Here is a 21445-nt window from a genome sequence, read left to right as displayed (position 1 = left end):
TCAGACCTCCCCAGAGCCCCTCCACATGGGAAGGAGAGAGGTCTAAGCATCCTCCTTCTTTCTTGTTCTCTTTTTTCCAAACTCAGGATTATGACATGTGGCTACAGGAGTTTAAGGAGAAGACCGTGGCTGTGCTAAAGCAGCAGATGATCACAGCAGAGCCACCAGTAAGTGATGGCTGGAAATTGGAGGGCTGAGGGTGTGCTGGAGGGTCACGTGTCTTCTTCTCCTCATCTCTCTCTCCTTCCTTTCCCTCTCCTTTTAGGATTCAGCTCTTAAATTAAAAGAGGCAGAGGAAGCACAAAGCACTTTACAAGCAGAGTGTGAGCAGTACAGAACGATCCTCGCAGAGACCGTAAGTTCCTGCCCTTTGCACTGTGTTGGCTTCCCACTGGAAACCCCTCCAGAGTGGTCTCCTGTCAGCCCAGGCTGCTCATGAGCTCAGAGTGGGCATCCCTTGGTGTGTTGGGAGAGCTGCTGTGTGGTAGAGTATTTGTCAGTGAGGCAGAGGAACAGAATAAAGGTGAACTTCTAGAGCTCTTTTTCAGCCTAATTGTGTTGGAAGCCTTGCTGGTGGTGATGGGATGAGACACAGCAGGGTCTCTGATGACTGGGGAGATTGAGCCAGAATAGGGATTAGGAGCCCACCAGCCCCACCTGATTCTAATTCTGTCACGTGTTGTTTGGCCCAAATCCTTGGAGAGGCTTTGAATGTGCCAAGGCTTCCAGCCCTTACCCTGCTCAGCCTGGATGGGGCTGGGGCTCAGCTGAGGCTTTGCCCACAGGAAGGGATGCTGCGAAACCTGCAGAAGAGCGTGGAGGAGGAGGAGCAGGTGTGGAAGGCAAAGCTCACAGCCTCTGAAGAGGAGCTCCAAAAGGTGTGTGTTGCTGACCCAGCTGGGTTTGATGCTCCTGGAGCTGGACTTCCAGGTGAAGGGGATCTCTTGGCTATAAATTGGTTGGTGTCTCTCAGTGTTCCTGCCAGCTGTGAACACCGAGACACAGGAACTTCCTTTTCTTCCCAAATCTACCCCTCCTGTCAGCAAGCCAGCTGACAAAAAGCCCACCCCATGTGGAATCTTCCCTGCTGAATGCAGAGCTGAGATTGAGCTGTTTTCCGTGGTCTGGCTGCTCCCCATCCATCACGTGGTGTTTTGGAGTTAACTGGGACTGCAGGGAGGTGGGGGAAGTGTTGTACAAGAGATGTTTGATTTCTCAGCCCACTGCTGGCTCCTGCAGCGCCAGCACTGCTGAGGGCTGGTGTGGGATTGCACAGGGTGACGTGGCCACTGGCGGTGTTCGTGATGGGAAGAACATCTGGTGCCTTGGGCAGTTCCCAGAGCAATCCTGCCTCTTAGTGGAGACGGGGTGAATTCCTCCTTTCCAAAAACTTCAGCATCTGTAGAGTCCTCTTCAAAAACCAGCCTGGGTTTAAGTGCTTTTTCTGGCAGCTTGGCCTGTCTTAATAATGAAGTCCATGCCACCTCAATGGAAAACTTCTGCTCCCAAACTAAAAAGTGCTTTCAGCAGGAAGCTTGTGCTGAGTCTGGTGCTGGTTTCTTGAGTGTTGAAACCTGACTGCAGCCGCCTGAAATGCTGCAGGCAACAGCTGTTGCCTTGCTCTCCACCATTTATGGCCTGTGTGTGTTAGACTTGTCCTCCCTGGGAAGGAGAGCTCCTCCGTGGAACTCCCCTTGGGTGGGTACAGGATGAAGTGGGAAAGGTGGGAGTCAAACAGCAGCCAGTTTGTGATTGAGCCAGAGGTGCTCAGTGTCCTCTGATCCCTTCTGCTTCAGTCACACGTGCAGCTGAAATCCCTGGAAGGCGTGGTGGAGAAGTTGAAAGCAGATCTGCAGAGCACAGATCAGGTGAGGTTTCTTGGGGAGGGGAGGTCTCTGCACTGGTGCCAGAGAAGTGCACGTTGTGCTTGGGTTGAGTTAGGCCCCATCTCCTGACTTGCCTTGGGGAGGGCAGACTTTAGCCATAGGATGTTTGGGATGTGTTGGACCTCAGTCAACCTCCTCCTGCTTTCCTGTCTTGTAATGCAGCTCAAGGAATACACCTCTCTTCTGGAAACACAACTGGAAAATCACTTGGAGACAGCCAGCTCTGAGCGCCAGAACTACACAAAAGAAGTTGAAGCTGTAAGTGTGGAGACTGCTGCCTTCTTCAGCTTTTTCTAACCCTGACCTCTCCACCCGTGCATGTTTTGAGGATTTGAGGAGTATCCTGGGCATCTGGGAAGTGCCCCAGGGATCTGCAGCTTTGCAAAGAAAGAGAAAAACAGATGGAGATGGTTGCTCCAGTCTGGGTTGTAGACTCCTAAAGCTAAGAGTCATGGGCAGGGTGATGGGTCATGGAGATCTCCATGGAGGTGCTGTCTGCTGCTCCTAGGTGGCCTGTGTGGTTTCTGTGGCTCAGGTGAGACAGACCTGGCCCATGGCTGTATTTGCTTGAGCAGACATCAGCATGTGATAACACCATGACCTCTTTGGGAAGATGTTGCATCATAAAAAAGCTTCCTTGGGCCAAAGAGTTCCTAAACCAAGTGCATAAAGGGAGTTGGGTTTTTTTCCCTTTCTTTTCCTCCTTGGCAGCTGAGGCAGCTCTTGTCAGAGTCCCAGGAGCAGCTGGAGGCAGCAAAGACTGAAACACAGAAGCAGAGCAAGGAGCTGGCTCTGGTAAGGAGGGACCCTGGGAAATGCCCTGCTGGGTCCTTGGGGCTGGCTTGCAAAGCAGCTGTGGGGCCAGCACCCTTCCTGTGGGCTGGGGGAGGGCAGGAAGGCACAGCCACTGCATGGGCTAACCTGGTGCTGCTGGGGACCTCACATGCACAGGCGATTGCTCGGACCCAGGAGGAGATTTTTATTTTCCTGTCCTTCTTCCTGTGATGGGGTGGGAGGGAAGGGAGAGCAGCAAGGCTTGCTCAAGCTGGTGTGTAGCAGAAAAACCCAGCTGCCCCACCACTGGACACTTGTCACCACAACACCACCCTGGGGCAGGGGTTTGGGTGTCCGTCCATCTGTCCATCCATCCATCCATCCATTCATGTAGGATCATTTGCTCTGCACCCCTGGGAGCTGTTGAGCTTGCAGCTGCCCAGGTCAGATACCACTGTGCTGCTCTGGCAGAAGCTGAGGTGGTTTTCCAAGCATGCCAGTTCGTGTGTGAGCCAAAAAGCTGTCAGGCTTTATCTGTGTGCTTGTGTGAAGGCTGTGTGAAGGATGTGTCACTGAGCCAGGCTTGCTGCTCATCCCTCAGGTCAGGCAGCAACTGAGTGAGGTGAAGACCCACGTACAGGAGGGAGAAGTAGTGGGGTTACAAGCTGAGCCAAGTGAGCCTGCAGCCCTCAAGGGGAGGGTGGGGAGGCCACTCCTGGGAAGGCTCTGACCCTTAACCACATCCCACATGAGAGATATGTCACCATCTCTTACTGCATGGAGAACTGCACACAACTCTGCTCAGGGATGTCACAGCTGTGGTGTGTTACATCCTGTGCTGGGGGGCAGCCAGCCCAGCACCTCCCCCATTAACCATGTGCCCTGTTCCCAGAGGGAACATAGCAGTTGGCTTTCAGCAGGCTGTTTCCCTTGGGAGCCCTCTGGCAAGCTTTGGGGGATGCAGGCAGGAGATGCTGAGAGCCCTTGGGCCAGCACTGCCATGTGGCAGTGACCTGTGGGGTTCAGAGTCTCCTCAGAGGAAGGGGACAACACCCTGACAGAGCTGTGCCAGGATCCCTTCCCAGCCAGGGAGGATTAGGATTACAGAGGCTGCATAAGTCCTGCCACAGCTGGGCTGAGGGCATTAGCAGCAGCTGTTCCCTTCCAGGCTGACACTTCTCACCAGTGGCAGTGCTCTGTCGTTCTCCTTCAGTCCTGTTAACTGTGGAGCCTTCTCCCAGTCATGGGGGCCTGCCAGGAACATCTTTCTCTATGGCATGCCTCTCATCCCACATCCCAGCTGGTGCTGCCTGAGGAGCAAGCAAAATTGGATAGTGCTAAGGCAGGCCCCAGGCTTGCCATCAGCAATCTCCCTGCAGAGGGCCCCCCTCATGCTTGTACCTATTGCCCTTTGGAGCTGTGGGGAAAGCTTTGGATTTTATTTCTTCCATCCAGCCCAGCTCTCTTGGTCATGTCCCTGCTAGCTTATTTCTTGAATATTTTTAAAATGTTATTTCTGTGTGTTTTCCCCTCTTCTCAACACAGTTGAAAACCCAGCTGGAGCAGAACGAAACGCTGGCGGAGAAGGAGCAAATGCTGCGGCAAAAGCTGGCACGGGAGCTGGAGGAGGTGGGTGTGGGCAAGGAGGATACTGTTTGCAAAGCCTTCCTGGATTCTTGGCTGCTAATGAAGCCCAGGAATTAATTTGAAGAATTATTCTGAAGGCTTTTCCCCATCACTGTCCACACCTCAGACAGCAGTGAGACGTTCCCTCCCACATCTGAAAGACTTCTTACAGCAGCCGTGCTAAAGCCATGTGGCATCACTGGCCCCTCAAATTCAGCTCTCCCAGTCCCCCCTGGTCTTGTGCCAGCTTTTTCCTTGGAGGGTTATGGGTTGAGCTGGGTTTCCTGCTGTTCCAAGTGAGAAATGCCATCTCTCTGGTGGAAGCAATGCCCTGTGTGTCTGCACCACCCAACTCTTCAGCAGGACACACTCAGCGGGCACTCGGGGATGGCTGTAGCAGGATGTGTGGGAGATGCTGTGCTCACCTAGTGTGTCCCTTCCCAGGCCCAGAGCTTAGCACGCAGCTTGCAAGCAGAGCTGGAGAAGCTGAGACTGGCTGAACATGCAGCAGCTTCAGACAAGGAGGAGGCCCAGCATCTCAAGGTGAGTTGGCTGCGCCATGACAGCACAAGTCATATGTGAGCAGGACTAAGAGCACGATTTGTCATTTCTGAGGATTGAGGAGCAAGGCCCATCCCATGGGTACCCTGCAGGAGAGGGCTGAGAGTTCCAGTGTGGCTGAAGGATAGCAGGGCCACAGACACTGCATCCCTGCAGGCCGAGATCGGTGTGATGCCCTGAGCAAACACTCAGGCTGGGCTTTTCACACACTGGGAAACCATCCAGTCCTAGCACACGGCATCTCCAGGGAGCCAGAGAGAGCTTTGGGGACTGCCTGTTCTCCCTGTTGGAGGTGGGGACTGGGTGTTCTCCTGGCCTGTGGTCAGTGACACAGCTTGGTGCAGACCCGTGGTGGCCTGAGGTGTTTTGAAGGGGGTAAGGTCACCAGGTGGCAAAGGGAGGCTCAGGCAGGTGCCTTCTTTTGACTGCCATGTAGGAAAGACTTGAAAAAGAAAAAAAATTAACAAAGGACCTGGGCCAGGCAGCAACCAAACTACAGGAGCTACTGAAGGTTTCCCAGGACCAGCTGGCCAAAGAGAGAGAAATGGTGAAGAAGTTGAAAGAACAGCTTCAGGAAATGGTACTGGTGGTGGCCATGTCCCTCCCTTTGATGCTGGTGGAGGCCCTGGGGCAGTGTGCAGCAGGCAGGGGTTTAATAGTGGAGGCAAGGTGGTCATTGCTGCCAGAAACCATTTGGGTGGCTTTTGGGAAGAGCTGAAATGCACAAGATGGTGATCAAGGTCCTCCCTGCCCCACAGGCAGGACCTGGCCCATCTGAAAATGCTTTGGGCTTTGAGCTGCCATGAGAATAAGGGTGAGGCCCAGCTGAGTAACCCACTTCTTTTTTTGTTCTCCAGGGGAAAGAGGACAGTTCAAAGGAAGGGACTTCAGTTTGATGAATCTTCACTCTGGACCTTACGGTTAACTTACCAAAATGCCTTACACATTCCTAAAAATAAAAATTTATGCTAAATTTACTGTAGATAAAAGATACAAGCCATTAGTGACCCAAAACCTAGTTTTGAAACTTACAAGAAAACATGCAAAAAAATTATAAAAAAAACCAACCAGTAAACACTGCAGTTTGTAAGAAAATCTTCATACTGTTTTGTACAACTCTTCGTTTCCTGGGGAGCTGCTGTGGTCACGCCAGGCACATGCTGGGGCTTCACCCTCCTGTTCCAGCAGAACCCACCAGTGTGTGAAAAGGGAAGACTGTGCTTGTACATCAACCAGTGCAATTATAATTATATATTTTTTCCTTATTTTTTCTTTTTTTTTTTTTTTGTTTATTTTTTGAGTGAAAGGAGTGTGAAAGTAAGACCCACCATGGAAGGATGCCCTCTTGGGTGGGTGGCTCTTGGCAGGTGTATTTCTGGGTGTCGATGCAATTAAAATGATGTAGTGAAGAGAGCTTGTCCTTACTTTATTTTTCTTGGAGGTTTGTTTGTGTTGGATTTTTTAAGTTTGCAATCCAGGTAGAGCTTTGGGGGTCACTGCCTCACAGAAGCCATCCCCTGGTTTTTATTCACTACACACAAAGGAAAGAAACTATTCATTCCCACTGTGTTTTCCCACTGATGGTCCAGGGTCACTGTGTGGGGTTTGGCAGAGGGATGAACACTTTTGCCATGGCAGTAGAGGCATGGTGGGGACAGGGACCATTCCTCCTACTTGCTTTAAATCTTCATGCTCCCCTGTAATCTCCCTGTGGGTGCTGTGTGGTGGTGCTGGCCCTTGGTTACTGTCAGGCTCTTTAGCCCTCTGCTCTTTCTTCTTGTTGCTTTCCTTTTTTTTATTTTTATTTTTATTGGGTTTTTTTCCCTTTTTTATTTTCAAGCTGGTTTCTTAGGAAATGGCAGAGGCCACATGACGGTTTGGTGCCTGTCTCCCCACAATAAAGCTGCTGAGCCCAGTGCTGACATCAGCAGACTTTGACAGAGGGGAGGAAAAGGCCCCTCAGTTCCTCCAGTGTCTGCAAAGAGCCAAGGCCAGGAAGGAGGATGAGGGGCAGACCTGCTTCCATTTTCTTCCTGGGGAAGGCCAGTGTGTGACCAACCCCTGTACTGCACACCTGAGACTTCATAGGACTGGGACACCCTGTCCCTCCCTCAGCACTTTTGGGGCCATGATGAAAGGTGGGGGAGGACTGTGTGTACCTCAGCTGGGACCAGGTAAGAAAAAGGGCCAAGAAAATGGGGAGCTGAGAGCCACCCCTGCCCCCACCCTTGAGTGTGTCCCCCTCTCCCTGTCCCAGCACAGGTGGCAGAGGGGCTGCTCTCCCCATCCTAGGGGGACAAACTCAGGAAACAGACCTTTGCCCCACAGCCAGGGTTAGCGTGTGGATTATCTTCCTGGACTGTGTGGCAGATGTAGAGGAATGCACGAACCAAGGGCCACTGGTGACCTCATCCTGTCAGCGCAGTCACTTGCCACAGCTCAGCATGCCTGACCTCTTGGACTGAAGCTCCCCGAAAGTGAGGGAATGCCTGCATTGTGTCAGGCTTGCACAAAACCCCCACTCGAGGCCCAGGCTGGAGGGAGCTGTTGAGCATGGCAGGGTGGCTCTCACCCCCAGGAGCCACGGGGAGGAAGGGCCCGGCAGCCACAGGTGCCGGGAAGTGATGCAGTTCCTTTGGTTTTGCAGTTGTTTGCTTTTGCAACAATTCTTTCCTTTATTGTGAGCTCCTGTGCAGACAGCATACCCAGGCCTGCCCACAGAAGTAGCACAGTGCAGGAAGGGCAGGCGGTGTTCCAAGTGCACCATGGAGCAGGTTGGCTCCAGCGGGGCTCCAAAGGCTGCCCCAGAGCAGGTCCAGTGTCCCCAGGCCCAGGGCACACCATGCCCTTCTGGCACACAACACCGAGCTGGCTGTTTCAGGAAGAGAGAGGACTGTTCTTGTGAAGCAAAGCTGAAATAAAAGAACTCTTTTTGGGGAAAGACATTTATCAGGCTTTTTTACGTGTGTAATGGTACTGTTGCCATGTTTAAATTCCCTTGGCACCTTGATGGAAGGGGAAGGACATCCTGAGGGGCCAGGAGAAAGCCACGCCTTGCCCAAGAGCACACGGAGCTGAGGCCTGGCCAGCCCCTGCTTTCCCCACAGCAGGTGGGATTTTGCCATGTGCCCACCCAGTCACCTCCTTTCCTACAGGACAGTGACCCAGGAGACTGTACTTGTCAGCCCATGACTCAGAGCAGCCCCAGCACTGCAGGCAGGTACCTTTGTTGATAAAGATCAAAAAATTGCTCAGCTGGAGTGACTTGGAATAAGAACACTGGATCCTTCTGCTGATTCAGCCAAGCCTGGAATTACCTTTCAGCCTGGGTACCTGGGCTTATCAAGGCACAGCTGAAGACACTCAATTTAGCCCTCCTTGTAAATTACATTTACACTGCCTACTGTTTACACTTAGGCCTGAATTATCAGTCTCCATTTCCTGTTCTCATCTTCTCACAGGCCAAATAGACAAAAATGGCTTGGGAAACCATTGCCTGCATGTGTACTTCACAATGTTCACACTACCTGAATGACTCCTGCTGAGCTTGTGTGACTGAGCTGCCTCCCTCACCTGAACTCCTTCACCTTTTTCTTCACGTGCCCCTGTTAGGAAGTGATTTCTCCCACCAGCAACCAGCCAAGTTATAGGAAGTACTCATCACGTTGTCCCTCCCTGCTTGTCTTGCCTTTTTAGGTCTGGGAGAAAACTTAAAAACAGTCACAAGAGCTTCATCCCCATGAAAACCAGGAAAAATAACCCTGAGGGGGGAAGTTTGGCCAGCAAACCCCACAATGTGTCTAAGACCACAGCACTGTAGCTCTGAGGATTAAGTTACTGTTAGTTCTGGAGAACAAAGATCAATACACTTTGGGACTTTTTGTGAGGATCCTAAAAGCTCTCCAGTTGGCTGAAACTATAGCACCACACCCAGCCAAGGCCCAAAGGTTCACCTCTTATCATCAGTTCTAGGATTAAGATTCTGAGACTTTGAACCCAAGTCCCTGATCCAAGGGCTTTCACATTGTGGGAAATGCCCTCCTACCTCACAGGTCTGACATCCTACCTCTTTTGCAGTGTCTCCTGCTCCATTTTCTGACCAAGGAAGGAAACCTTGGGTAGAAGTGACCACAGCATCACCTGGGCTAGATAGAGATGCCTGCAGCCTGGAGGCACCAGCGATCAGCTGGATCTTGGCTAGGAGTTGCCTTGTTTGTCAGGCAGCACCACTCCCAGTGTGTCACACTGGTTTCCTTATATCCACCTGGACTTTGGACAGAGATCAGTACTGTAGACACCTGGGCAAGGAGGAGCTGTTCATAAGGATCATTACACACTTGAGTGAGGCCCCAGTTGACTGAAAGACAGGCTAGAAGCCCCAGCAGAATCCAGGCCAGTTTGCTTTGCTCAGAATCAGGAAGCTGCACTCCAACGGGTCCCTTTGCATCAGAAACCTTGTGCTCCCAGCCCTGTGACCCACGCGGATGCCAAGTCAGAGTGGTCAGTCAATGCCTGTCTTTAATGAAGGGCTTTAACCACACAGCCTGGCCAGAGAGGCACATGCTCATTTAGGTAATGGCCCATTATTGCCCTGGCCCCCAGACACAGCAGCACAGCTGGCACTGCCCTGCCAGGAGCAGAGGGGACACTGCAGCTTTCTGTCCCCGCACAGCTGGGAACAGCTCAGGGAGGGAGGCCATCCTGTGACTGCCTGGGCTCCATGGGCCTGCCAGAGAAAGCCCCCTCAGTCCTCATGGGGAAAGCAGGGCAGAACAACCAACACATGGCAAAGAGGGACATGGCTCCCAGGATGGCCCCAGCCAATGGGAATTTGGGCCCAAAGCCTAAAGGCACAGAGAGGCGCTGTTTGTGAGCTGAAGCCTGCAGCAAGCAGGGGGATGCAGAGCCAAAAGGGGAACACACTGCAGAGCCAAACCTGCTTTCCCCCCAGATCCCTCCAGCTTCACCAGCTCTTCCTTGCAGCCTGTTTCCCCATTCCTGCTTCCCAGAGCAGAGCAGGGCAGTCGCTGCAGAAGGCACAGCAGCTCCCTAAGTGCTTACCCAGATCCAGCAATGCCAGCCCCCTGCAGGAGGCCTGATCCCGAGGCTGGAGAGCAATCAGTCACTGACCCAGGGGAGGGAAAGCCCATTTATTTAGGCTGTTCAAATTTGGCACGCACAGAACATATCACAGTAATGCACTGGAGGCTAAGGGTTTTGGTTTTTTTTTTCTTTTTCTCTACAGACATACAAAAAAACTCTATGCAACTCCCATGTACACATTACACAAAGGAAACAGCTTTAATCAACCACTGATGAAACATGGAAGCTTTTAAGATCTCTGTAGCTGGCACAGGAATGTTTTCTACCCCCCATACAAAAGGCATTTCAGGTCAGACTTTCTAGTAGGTGATATTTCCATGCATTTCTACAGAATTAAAGAAGCTAACAGACAAAAAGCCCAGATCAAGCCATATTAGTCAGGCTGATTGGTTCTACTAAGTTAAATCAATAGTAATTATGGACAAATGGACCAAGTGACCAAAGACTGGGGCTGAAAATACCATTTTTTAAGTTGTGGTTCCTTTTCGTTTTACTACCTGTAACTGGAGAGCTCTGATATAAGAATATGCATTTATAAAAGCCTCAGAAGCATCTGATCCACTAGTTGGTGTATATTAGAGAAAGGTAGTCCTAAATTAAACTGTGTCAACAGAAAAAGCAATTTCTATAGAATCACTCAGGAGGAAAGAGACCTCAAGACACTTTATAACAAGAAAATTGAACCTCCAGAACAAGTGAACCTTTAAATATTACTACTGCAGGGTGAGTTCATAAGAGAGTGGATTAGGACTACTTCTCCAGAAAAAGTGTGTCTGTTTTACGTCTAGCTGCATAATTAGGCTTTTTTAGTACAGCTCTGCAACTGCAAGCACTAAGAATTTAACCCAGTTTTGGTGCTAACAGGTTGCTTTAGCTGAAGTTAAACTACAGGTTTTAAGTTTTGTCTTAAATGGTTACAGGGGAATGTTTTTGAATTTTGCTTGATACTATGCAGAAAAGCAAAAACAGGAACCAGATCGTTCTTGCCTCTCCACCTTTCATGATACACTATTCAAATTTTTGGAGACCTTTAGTGTTAATCCATTGGGGACAGTACTGGGCTGGACAACCAATGCAAATATTAATACACCAAGATAAATCCTTAATTTGATTTATTTAGGGTCATTTGTACATACGAGCTACATCTCCAAAATCTACTTTATTCTACAAGACAGCTTCCCTACTGTTAGTGAAACCCTTGCCTAGAATGTTTGCTTTATATAACTGATCTATTAAAACACGGAATGCTTGTAGAGTTGTGGCACTGTATGACATCTACACGGGACTTCCTTCAAAAGCTACGACTAGGGAGCCTCCTAGCTTCTCAGCAATGCAAGCTCGGTTCAGGTCCTCTGGCCCATTTGCTTGGCATTCATGCTTTATGCCTAAAAAACAGAGGCAAAACACTCAATAATGCAGTATTTCAACATGCTGGTAAGCAATCAAAGAAACATACCTGGTAGTAATATTAGAAGAAGCAATCCAGTCACTCAAGCAGACAAGTCCTGCCTTAGCTTAGAGAATTTGATGGCTTTTCCCTGACATATCCCAGGAGACATCTGGCTGCACACCAAATGTCACTGAAGGGACACGAAGGGAGAAATTTGTCACTAGCTCAGTGCTCAGGTGTTGGCCTTTCATGGCAGGCTCTTAGAGCAAATCCCTCATTTCTTGTGCTGCCCTGGATACAGCAGGGGAGGGAGCTCCAGGCAAACACGAAGAGAGGGCTCACTCGGCTCCCGCCGCCTCTGTGGAGGTGGCCGAGAGCATCACACTGCAAACCTGAGAGGCAGAGACTGAGAGCTGCGCTACTCAACCAGCAGTGCTTCCTTTTTCCTTTTTAAGGCTGGGAGCCCAACCCATGTCTGCCTAATATGGCGAAAAGCAGAATTTCCTTAGGATTTCTTTTTCTCAATTTCCACATGTGCAGCACACAACGTATTCCCATGGCAATTCCAGTCCCTGGGCAAGCCATCCTGTGAAAGCTGGCACTGCTGCACAAAGATCTTGTCAGTCTTGCACAGTGCAAGATTTTGGCCCAGTGCAGCCTGACGAGCTGAAGAGTGCTACCTGGCTATCAGCCAGACTGACTTACAGCATAGTAAATTTATGAGACTGCATTTTAACAGACACAGGGATGAAAGTACTCTGCCACTGAGGCAGCTCTGCACAAAATCCAGCGCTGTGTTATGAATCTTAGGGTTTCTAGCCTGTATGGTGCAGATGTGCTGCTCATATTGTCCATCACACATTGCAAAACCTGCTCGTGTCCTGAGCACTGTCCTAGTGCCTCTGAAATTTTGTCAGATAATGTAAATTTGTGCCAGAGCGCATTTTAGCTCTGTCACATGATACTTCACTTCTCACTAGTATATCAAAACAACAACAACAATAAACCCTCCAAAATCTAAACTAATTAAGCCTTGCTGTGTACTCCAGGGACAGAACAGAGTTAGGAGCATTAGCTGTATTACATACCTTGAAACTTCTTTTTGATTGCATCCTTGGAGCTTGCGTAGATCATCTTACTTTTGAGAGGTGCTTGTTCTGGTGCCCTAGGGGGAGACACCACAGAGAGTGACATCAGTGACACTGAATATCCACCCCAGACAGAAGCAGGATCTTACCCACCATAGGCAAGTGGAACATCTCATGGCTCCAGAATACAGGCATCAGGCTGCCCAGCTCACTTTAAGCCTGCCATTTTCCCAGCCTGGGCAATACAAATGCTGAGACCTCACCCATACAGCCTGGACTGCATGTTAGGAATGAGAGAGTTGGGAAGGTGGCTTACCACAAGAAAAACATCAGCTCTTCTTTTTTGGACTCCTTGGTCTCGAAGCTTGCATCATACAAGGCATAGCGACAATCTTTCTCAGGAAGCATCTGCACAAAGTGCTTGAAAGGGTCGGTGACTGTCACTCCGACATCTCCCACCAGAATCTCTTTACCTTCCTCCACAATAATGCACTTTTTGTCTGGACTGAGGCAGAAGATGACAGCCTTCTTCCTCTTCTTGATTTCCTCCGGCGTGGAACACTTCCGCACTTTCATGTCGTAGAAGATACGGCACACCTCATCGGCCACTTGTACTCCGGAGGCCTGCAAAGACCACAGCAAACACCTTCAGGCCTTCCACCCCTAATTTTCCCAGCTACATTATGGCACCGCCTTAAATCCAAGGCTAGAAAACAACAGATTTTTGCAAAGTCACTTGTGCCATGAGAGTCTCATCAGAAAAGGTTGCAGTCCCTCTTTACCAAAGCCAAGTAAAGAATCTGGAGTCTCGCTGCTGCCCACAGCCAGCTGCCAAACCAAAAACTATTCCAAAGAAGGCAGAATCCCACTTACACCAGAACATTGTTTTGGGAGAGTTTTACAGGCATGCCAGCCCCTTGTTCTTTGAGATTCAGTTGTGGCAGATCCTTTGGCATTACAGCAACTTAATTTTCTTCCCCTTTTCAGGCTGGCTGGACAAGCCCATAAGGATCTTCTCTGCAAAGTTTCCCAGCCATTTCCAGCATGCTTGCTAGCAGCTTTAGGAACAGAGGTAAAGCTGGCCAAATTCCATACTTGTCACATGGACTTAGTTTAGGGATCAAGGGAAATGTAGTGGGGTACTGGGATTGTGGTGGTAGTTTTTATCTGAACAAACCAACTTTGGGAAGTTGCTCTGAATTCAGTATTTCAAATAGAGAATTTGCAAGTCTTAACAGTTAAAGTCTCTTCTTCTCAGCACCTACTCCAGCAGTTTTTAAAGCAAGCTCAACCCTTCCCAATATTTCTCCCCCACCTTGGAGTCAGCTGGGAACCTGTAGTGAGTGGTATCGTATTCCCCTGTGTAAGCTGGAACAAGAGGTGCAAATGCAGCATTATCAATCTGATGTAAAGGCAGCTGCACAGCATAAAGAGGACAAGACCTAGCAAGAATGACAAAAGGCTGAACTGCATTTTCAGTCTGATGCCTTTCTGGGAATGAGAGAGGAAAAAAAAGTGGGAAGTAGAAGCATTTACACATGAGTTTTGTTGTCAGACTGCACCAAGTTTAAAAGCAGCTGTGCAAGAGTGAATACTGCAAATGAGGGAAGCCAGCAGGCACTGCTGGAAGGACATCATGGCCAGAGCAGTAAAGACCAAACTGAAGCCTGTCCAGTACTGTAAAACTCAATCTGTTCAAAATGCTACACAGGGTATAAACAATGAGATTCCTTTAGAATCCTGCTTCCTCCCTCACTGCTTTTTTGTCTCCCAAATTCAAATGACATTACTCATATCCATCTATCAGAAGGAAAACTGCTTTCCTCCCTCTGTGTAAACCATGACACCTCACTGCTATGAGCACAGTTAGCAGTACCAACAGTCAGGTACAGCAGCAGGTGAGATACACCACTCAAAAAAGCTAAAGGCTATTCTTATTTTTTAAAACTTATCTTCAGCCCCAGATGTGAGCTCAAGTGATTTTTTTTTGTATTTTTAAGGAACAGCAGAGTTCAGGTGCAAAACCAGAGGGACAGAGGTGCAGGGGACCTGCTCAGGCTGTCCTTGAAATACAGTTATGGAATGGACACCTCCTTTAATGTATGGGTTTTTTTAAAGTGTTGATTAGTGCCTACCACAGAGGACCTCAGATAAGCCTAGATCCTCCTCTTTCTACCAAAATCCTTCCTCCTGTAACTCTGAGTGGCTGGCACAGCCAGCTAACCTAGTGAGGAGAGGTGGCACAGCTGGCAGAATCTATTACTATGGAGTTTGGTACCTAGAGCTCCCAAGTGCTGGTCACAGAAAACCAGGACAATCTCATACATCAGCAATCTGAGACAGCTTTTCTTTAGGGTGGAGAGCAGTGCTTTCTCAGGGTTTACCTAAATACAGGGGGACCTCCCTCAACATTTACAATGCATGGTCAGTCTGGAAATGGTAACCTATGCAGAATTGCTTACATTTACTTTGGGACAGGAGAACAGCAATTCAGGCACCATGCCTCAGCTGTGTGGCAGGCAGACATCCTTCTGCATATCACCAATAAGGTGAGGAAAGTACATGGAGAAAGCCTATTTCAGGATAAATTCAAGCTACAGTGCAAACATGGACTCAAAATGACTCATTCCAGTCACCTCCTCCATACAGAGACACTGTACTTTGTCAGAGTGTGACTGAGAGCTAATGAGGAATAAAGGTCTTTCTCCTCCTGTCCCAGTGTTTGGTGTGGGCAAGAGCCTTTTTGGGAAGACTCTGAATAACACAAAGTTAACCTAATAAAGCAAACAAGAACTACAGCTATTTCATCATTCACTAAAGACAAATCCACAGTGAACTCAAGAGAAGCTTTTTCCTCCCCGACGTTTATTTTCTAACTAATGGTACCTCAGTAGCTGGCAATGGGTGGCAAGACTTGAGTTTTAGCCACAACACCCCTCAAGGTTCTTAGAAAATGCACAGAAAAGTCTGAACTGGCATGGTATTTATAATGAAAAAGCAGTACATGTCACCTACCTTTATCTTTGTCAATTCTTGAGTATTGCTCAAACACTACAACAAATAATTCCCTTGCACCAAGTCATGTTAACTTTGAAAGCACAGGTTAATGCTCAGCTTAGAGCCAGAAGCAGCAGCAATAGAGCTGCAGGTTGATGCAAACTGTGCAGTCATGTGCATTTGCTTGTGCTACTACACAGCCAGAAACATGTCTCCAAGTCAGGAGACAAGTTGTTTCTTTAAAAAGAATCTGAACACTGCTGGCAAGTCAGTTCAGATTCCAAAAATATTGAAAATATTTAGTCTTGAAACTCAAAATTCACTGTAAAACTTCAGCTGATAACTGGGACTGACCAGCAGCTAAAGGGACAATAGTGACAAGTGGATTTTTTAGCTTTCCAAAGCAAAAGGCTGTTAGTAGCTGGTACTACTCCTTTTCACAGCTGCTGTACAACCCCTGGATTCATCACACAAGCTGACATTAGCAGCCATTGTGTTGCCAGGGACAATGTAGATTTGTTCCATCTGAGAACACCCTATAGCTGTGTTACAGTATGGGCTGAGATGAGACAGTGCAACAAACGAATTCCCTCCGAAAAGAGCATCTACTGTCATAACTGCAGGGCTCCCTCTTCAACCCTGGGCCTGTACCAGCCACAAATAGCTTCACAAACATACTTAAAAAGGAAAAAACTCAAACCCCAGGCAGCTTTTGTTTTAAGGTGGCTGCAACCACTCTGTGTAGAACAGCAACAGGATGACTTCTAAGAGCACTGGAACAAGGAGAAATTCCAGACTCTAAATATGTGTACTTAAGCGACACTTTAACCTCATCCCTGCTGCCTTGTCCAGAAGAAGAGCTGGTGAGAAGCCTCCACCCTCCCAGTAATGATAGAGTAAACACTTGTTAGTCTGGATTTTCCCTCTTTGGCCAGATATAGCTCTGCTCAGAGGAGTCAATACAGCACATTGGTTATTATTTTGTGCATTGTGGCTTGAACACTGTAGAGCTCCAGCAGCCAGCCTGGTCCTATTCCTTTCCCAGCATGGAAGCAGTTAGCCAGCTCTGGACTGGCACACAGGAGTTGTTTCAGTGAGCAGCACATACTGCAGGCACTTGTGGGATCCATGACCATCAGCCAGCTGGTGGTATTTCACTGTAGGGGACAGACCCTTAATTGCAGCAAAGCAGCAGCAACCAGGCAAGCCACCTAATTACCACATGGGAAAACGATGCCAGGACAGCACACTCAGGGAGATATTCAGGAAAGAAGAGACAGAGCAAGTTTCTCTGAGGCAATCAGCACAAGTGAGTTGTCCCGCAGCACGTCCATGCAGCTGCTGCAGACACAGCACGTGCTGGGGGCTGAGCCCCTCACCCATGATCCCAAGGCACTTCTGGCAGTGTCCCCTCTGGATCTCACACAGCCTGCTGCAGGCACCTGAGGCAAGGGCTGCCTTCACTGCCTCGTCAGCAGGCACTGCAGGAACACAGCAGCTCTTGTTCACAGAGCCTCGCTCTTGCCTCAAGTGCAAAGCTCTGCACAAGTCTTGGGAGAGCACAATGCCCTCCCTCCAGCAGCCCGAAGAGGGAGCCCAGCTGCCTCCACTAAGAGCTCCCAACATTTTGCCTCCATTGCCAAGTAGCCAAACTGAAATTTAATCTAAAATGGGGAAGACTGAAGAATAATCCAAAGCTTTCTCAAGAAAGGCCCACATACAGAAAAGCCATTTCAGGAGTGAGAGACATGCCAGACACCTGCTAAACTGGATTCGTAGTGAGCCTGCACTATAACACAATTCTGACACAATGAATTTCAACTTCTCTTTTGTTAGGAAGTGAATAGTGTGAGCACCAGTATTTTTCTTAAATACTTAAAATAATTTACCTAAGAAGAGTTTTTGTTTTCCTCAACTCTAAGACAGCTAAGACCTTAAACTAATGACTTAGTTTTTGCCTCAAGACAAATTCGAAGGACTAAATTTAAGTCTTGAGAATTGCAGACTGTCTGTTTTCCCTCCTGTGATTAGGGCCGAAGAACTCTCCATAGTGGTGCCCATGCATGCATTATCTCCAGAGACATTCCAAGATGCAGTTCCTGACTTGTTTTATCTGGGAACCACGCACAAACATTGTACTCATCAGGGTGAACTATCCGCAGCTACTCAAGTGGAAACTTTTGCTCCTTGGAAAAGCATCATCAATTTTTTCCAGGATCTGACACCAAGAATGTATTAAAACATGCCTTGTTTAACTGCAAGGGCAGATTTGAGAACACTGTGCTCCCATGTTTGCTGGTCACATTATTGGCCTGTATTTGTTTGTTAGTTTCTTCAGCAAACCCTTTTCCCCCATGCCTGGCTTACCCTCCCTCCTATCTACCTCCGAAATTCCCTGCCACTGCCAGAGCTGCCTGTGGAGCCATGTGGCATTTCCTTCTGACTCACTAATGTGTCACAGTACATCTCTGCAATAAATACTTTTTCAATTAAACCTATTGCCACCCAATTGGTCTGGGACAGCACCCTTCAGGGACAGAGCTGACCCCTGCACTGCCACACACTGGAATGTCCTGGGCCATCACCAGCAACTTGAGGGGAAAACTAAGCCAAGGTAGTTGTGGGAGCACTTAGCAGAAAGGGAGAGCAACAGCCTGGCTGAAAGTTTTGCCAAATCGGGCCTCTGAAAAGGTGTCACCTAAGGCCGACAAGCCAACTGAAAATGTAGGTGGTCAAAACGATAAAGATATTAAATACTGCTTGGTGAGCACTCAGGAAAACACATCTGATGTTAACATTCCCACTTTACTGAGCAGGAAAGGCAGCAACGCAAAGAGGAAATGCAAGGAGCAGCTACTTTAACTTCATCCCAGAGACCAGCAACAGTGTGGGAACACCAGTGACTTCAGGAGTCTGGAAAAGCCCATATTCCCTGCTTACCTACAGCTGGACAGAGACCCACCTCCATTTACAGGGGACAGCCTGTACATCTGAAAGGTCAAGGTTTCAACTTGGATCTGAATGCTGACAGGAAACAGAACTAACAGCCTTTTACTGCTGTTGTATAAGAGGCTATTATTTGCACACCATAAACCAGCAAGAAGTATAGAGACATCTGTGTATCACTTGTAGAAAGATCTTGCTAGCTAGACTCAAGTTTTTATTTTGCATTAGTTGGTCTCTTTTGGCAGGTGGAAGGTGTGAGGGAAAGAACCAAAACTCAATTCAGCTTTTATTTTTTCCACCCTGACAGTAAGAAACGTTACTGACAAGACAAGGAGAGATGAGTAGAAAAACAATTATTAAAAAATTCCTGAAGGTTTTCTTCAGCTTTCAGCCAAAGAGGAAATTATCCCCTTCTCTAAGCCACCATGAAGTTCACTCACAATTCAATTATCAAGGTAGGCAGAACAAGCAATACCCACAAAAGGCAATCCCAGCAACAGTACCAAAAACCCAGGAACTGCAGTGGCCACTAGTAGCAGGGCAGAAGTTTTAAGCAGCACCCATTCCTGTGCTGAAATGTAAGTTTTTAAGGTAATACAGGTGGAAGCTGGTGTGTAACAGGAATTTCTTGCAGAAAATCAAAACTTCTCAGAAACACATTCAGCACACAAATCAGCTGTTATGAGCCCAAACGCCTACAAGATTTTTTTTTGTGGCCCTCTAGGCACCTATAGCAACCTAAAGCTTAAATGTCACCCTCAAAATCAGGCTCTGGGCATCCAGCTCTGGGCATCCCTGATATTTGTTACTGAGGGATCCTCCTCTCCTGAGGAGACTGCTGTGAATACTGAACAACCAGGTGAGGAAAGGGCTGAGAACAGCTTCTCAAGCAAGTCCTGGTTGTATTCAGGCTCTCTCACACGGGATTTCTTAGGTCAGCCATTGCACCCAGCAGGAGCGTCTTGATAGTGATTCTGCCAAGACCAGTAGGAACATGCCAGACATCAGCAGCACCAATTGTTATGAGGCTGTTATCTTGTATATGAGGCATATGTACCTTGTAATTACACAGATCTGGGAATAGCACTGACTAACAACCAAGAAAAATCATTTGCACGGTACTCCAAAGACCTTGGACTCATTTAATCCAGCAGCAAAGAAACTGAACATTGTGGCAAGACACAAAAGCTGAAAATCCAAGCTCTTTTGATACCAAAGGATGCCCTCCCGCTGGCACTACTGTACTTTGCCAGAAGGCCTCCCCTCTGCCTAAAACCAAGTTCATTTGCAGCCTCTCAAAAAAGCCAACTTAAACCCTGTTGCAAAAAGGAGATCACTATGAGAAATAGTAGTTTTGACTGACTTGGGAATTCCCTGGTTCCAAAGCAAGATGAAGCCTGACACACTGAGTAGTCACACTTAACTAGGTTTGCATACTGCAGAGGTGGTAGCTGGCTTGTTGAGACAAGCCTCCTTTCAACAAGAGCTGTGAGTCTCATCAGACTTTTTAGCAGCTTCATCTGCAATTCCCATCAGCTCTGCTCCATGCTGCAGACCAGCCACAGATGCTCCAGCTTGGGTGTTGGAGAAAGCAGGGACATTAGCAGTACATCCTGTCTGCTAGCCCTACGGACCAAAAATTTATTTCCCAGATATACCACATGTTCAATGAACTACCGGTAAATACTAAGGGAAGGCCTCAATATTTAACACCTCTAATACAGGTAAATAACCCAGGCTAGTGCGTGTTGCTGGACAAGTGCTTGTGCATGACTCAAGCAAAAACAGGGCAGCAATTAAAACTGCATGAGCTAATAATTGAGGCAAATTTGCCAACCTCTGTCTCCCGATTTAAACGAGGATGCAAATTCCGAGCATGGGCAAAGCATATAGAATGAAACTGATCATGTTTTTGGTCTATTCTGCCCCACTTATGCAAGGAGAGCCCTAACACTTCTTTTTTTTTTGAAAGCCACGAAACACAAGCAAATCAGTGCGAATGCTTAATACTTTTTTGGTCCTTTGCTTCCAGCGTTATGCCTTAGATGAATGTTTTCAGCACTGTGCGGAGAAGCAAAACAGAAAAAAAACCCTCAAGTCCTTGCAGCAACTACCTCAAAATTTCAGCTTTCTCGAGCGGCCGCTGCGACACCCTGTTTTTTTACAATCAGCGATTCCCCTCCGCGAGTTCCGCTTCCCCCTTTTGTCCGCCACCAGCGCTGCGGGCTCCGGCCGGGCCCGGCGGCGGGGGGCGCTGGGAGGGCCCGTGCTGGCCCCGGAGCCGCCGCCGGTTTCTAGGCCAGGCCCGCGCCCCCGGGCCGTGGGAAGATGGCTCCCGCCGGGACCGAGGCGGCGGTCGCGCTTCCACGCGAGCAGGGCAGCCCCCGGCCACGGAGGAAGGGCGGGCTCCCACCAGCCCCGCCCGGCGCCTTCCAGCGAGGCTGCGACCCCCTCGCAGCCAGCCCCTCGCGGGGAGCGGCCGGGCCGCCGCCCCCCGTCCCCTGCCGGCCGCGCCCTGCGGCGGCGGGAGGTGCCGCCAACAGCCCCCCCGCCCCGCCGCGGCCCTTTCCCGCCGCGCCCTCGCTCCTCACCAACCCCCCCTCCCAGGGCCCAATGGACGCGCCCGCCCCCAGCGCCTGTGTGCGACGCGGAGCGTACCACTACTTAACGGCGGGGGGAGGCAAGGAGGACAGTTCCATCGCTTCAAGGCGGGGTGGGAGTAACCTTCCGTCGCCTCATGGCGGGATGGGGGCGGGGGGGAAAGGAGGAGAACGAATCCGCCGCGTCAAGTTCAAAGGCGAACGGGAAGGACCGGGAGAAAGGGAAGGAGAAGAAAAAGGGGGCGCGATATTGCCAGGCACAGCGGCGCCGCCAGCCAGAGCGCCGGCCGGGATGCGGCGGGCGGTACCGCTGCCCCCCTCCCCCCTTTTTCCCCCCAGGGATGAAGGCGGAGGCGGGAGACGGAGAAGCCAAGGGCCCCTGCGGCGGCGCGCGGTGCCTACCATGGCGTCGGCGGGGCGCGGCGGGCGGGCTGCGGAGCGCGGTGCGGCGGCGGCGGCTCCCTCGGCAGTCTG

At 49.4% G+C, this 21445-nt stretch overlaps 2 protein-coding genes across 7 annotated transcripts in view; one reads left to right on the top strand and one right to left on the bottom strand.

The window, feature by feature from the left end:
• RRBP1 (ribosome binding protein 1) overlaps positions 1-10194 on the top strand; it is a 26869-nt gene extending 16675 nt beyond the window's left edge. For 2 of the 6 annotated variants that reach the window (XM_021540254.4, XM_031504281.3), the window contains exons 14-22: positions 87-167; positions 266-355; positions 786-878; positions 1797-1868; positions 2049-2144; positions 2598-2681; positions 4206-4289; positions 4731-4829; positions 5705-10194. In XM_021540254.4, coding sequence (XP_021395929.2) covers positions 87-167; positions 266-355; positions 786-878; positions 1797-1868; positions 2049-2144; positions 2598-2681; positions 4206-4289; positions 4731-4829; positions 5705-5743 — 738 coding nt within the window. In that variant the 3' untranslated portion in view covers positions 5744-10194. Of the gene's footprint in view, positions 1-86; positions 168-265; positions 356-785; positions 879-1796; positions 1869-2048; positions 2145-2597; positions 2682-3261; positions 3361-4205; positions 4290-4730; positions 4830-5283; positions 5428-5704 lie in introns of all 6 variants that reach the window. The other 4 variants (XM_085575775.1, XM_077781954.2, XM_085575774.1 and 1 more) reach the window with 4 other exon arrangements.
• On the bottom strand, positions 9979-21445 carry DSTN (destrin, actin depolymerizing factor). Its single transcript, XM_021540257.3, has 4 exons — positions 21374-21445; positions 12745-13052; positions 12429-12505; positions 9979-11335 (listed from the first exon to the last, which is right to left on the bottom strand). The coding sequence occupies exons 1-4, from the start codon at positions 21374-21376 to the stop codon at positions 11226-11228; spliced, it is 498 nt and encodes a 165-aa protein (XP_021395932.1). The 5' UTR covers positions 21377-21445; the 3' UTR covers positions 9979-11225.

This window comes from Lonchura striata, chromosome 3 (genome assembly GCF_050655825.1).
Source record: "Lonchura striata isolate lonStrDom1 chromosome 3, ASM5065582v1, whole genome shotgun sequence".
In the NCBI taxonomy this organism is placed as follows: Eukaryota; Metazoa; Chordata; class Aves; order Passeriformes; family Estrildidae; genus Lonchura; species Lonchura striata.
This window is presented reverse-complemented; position numbering and strand designations above follow the sequence as displayed.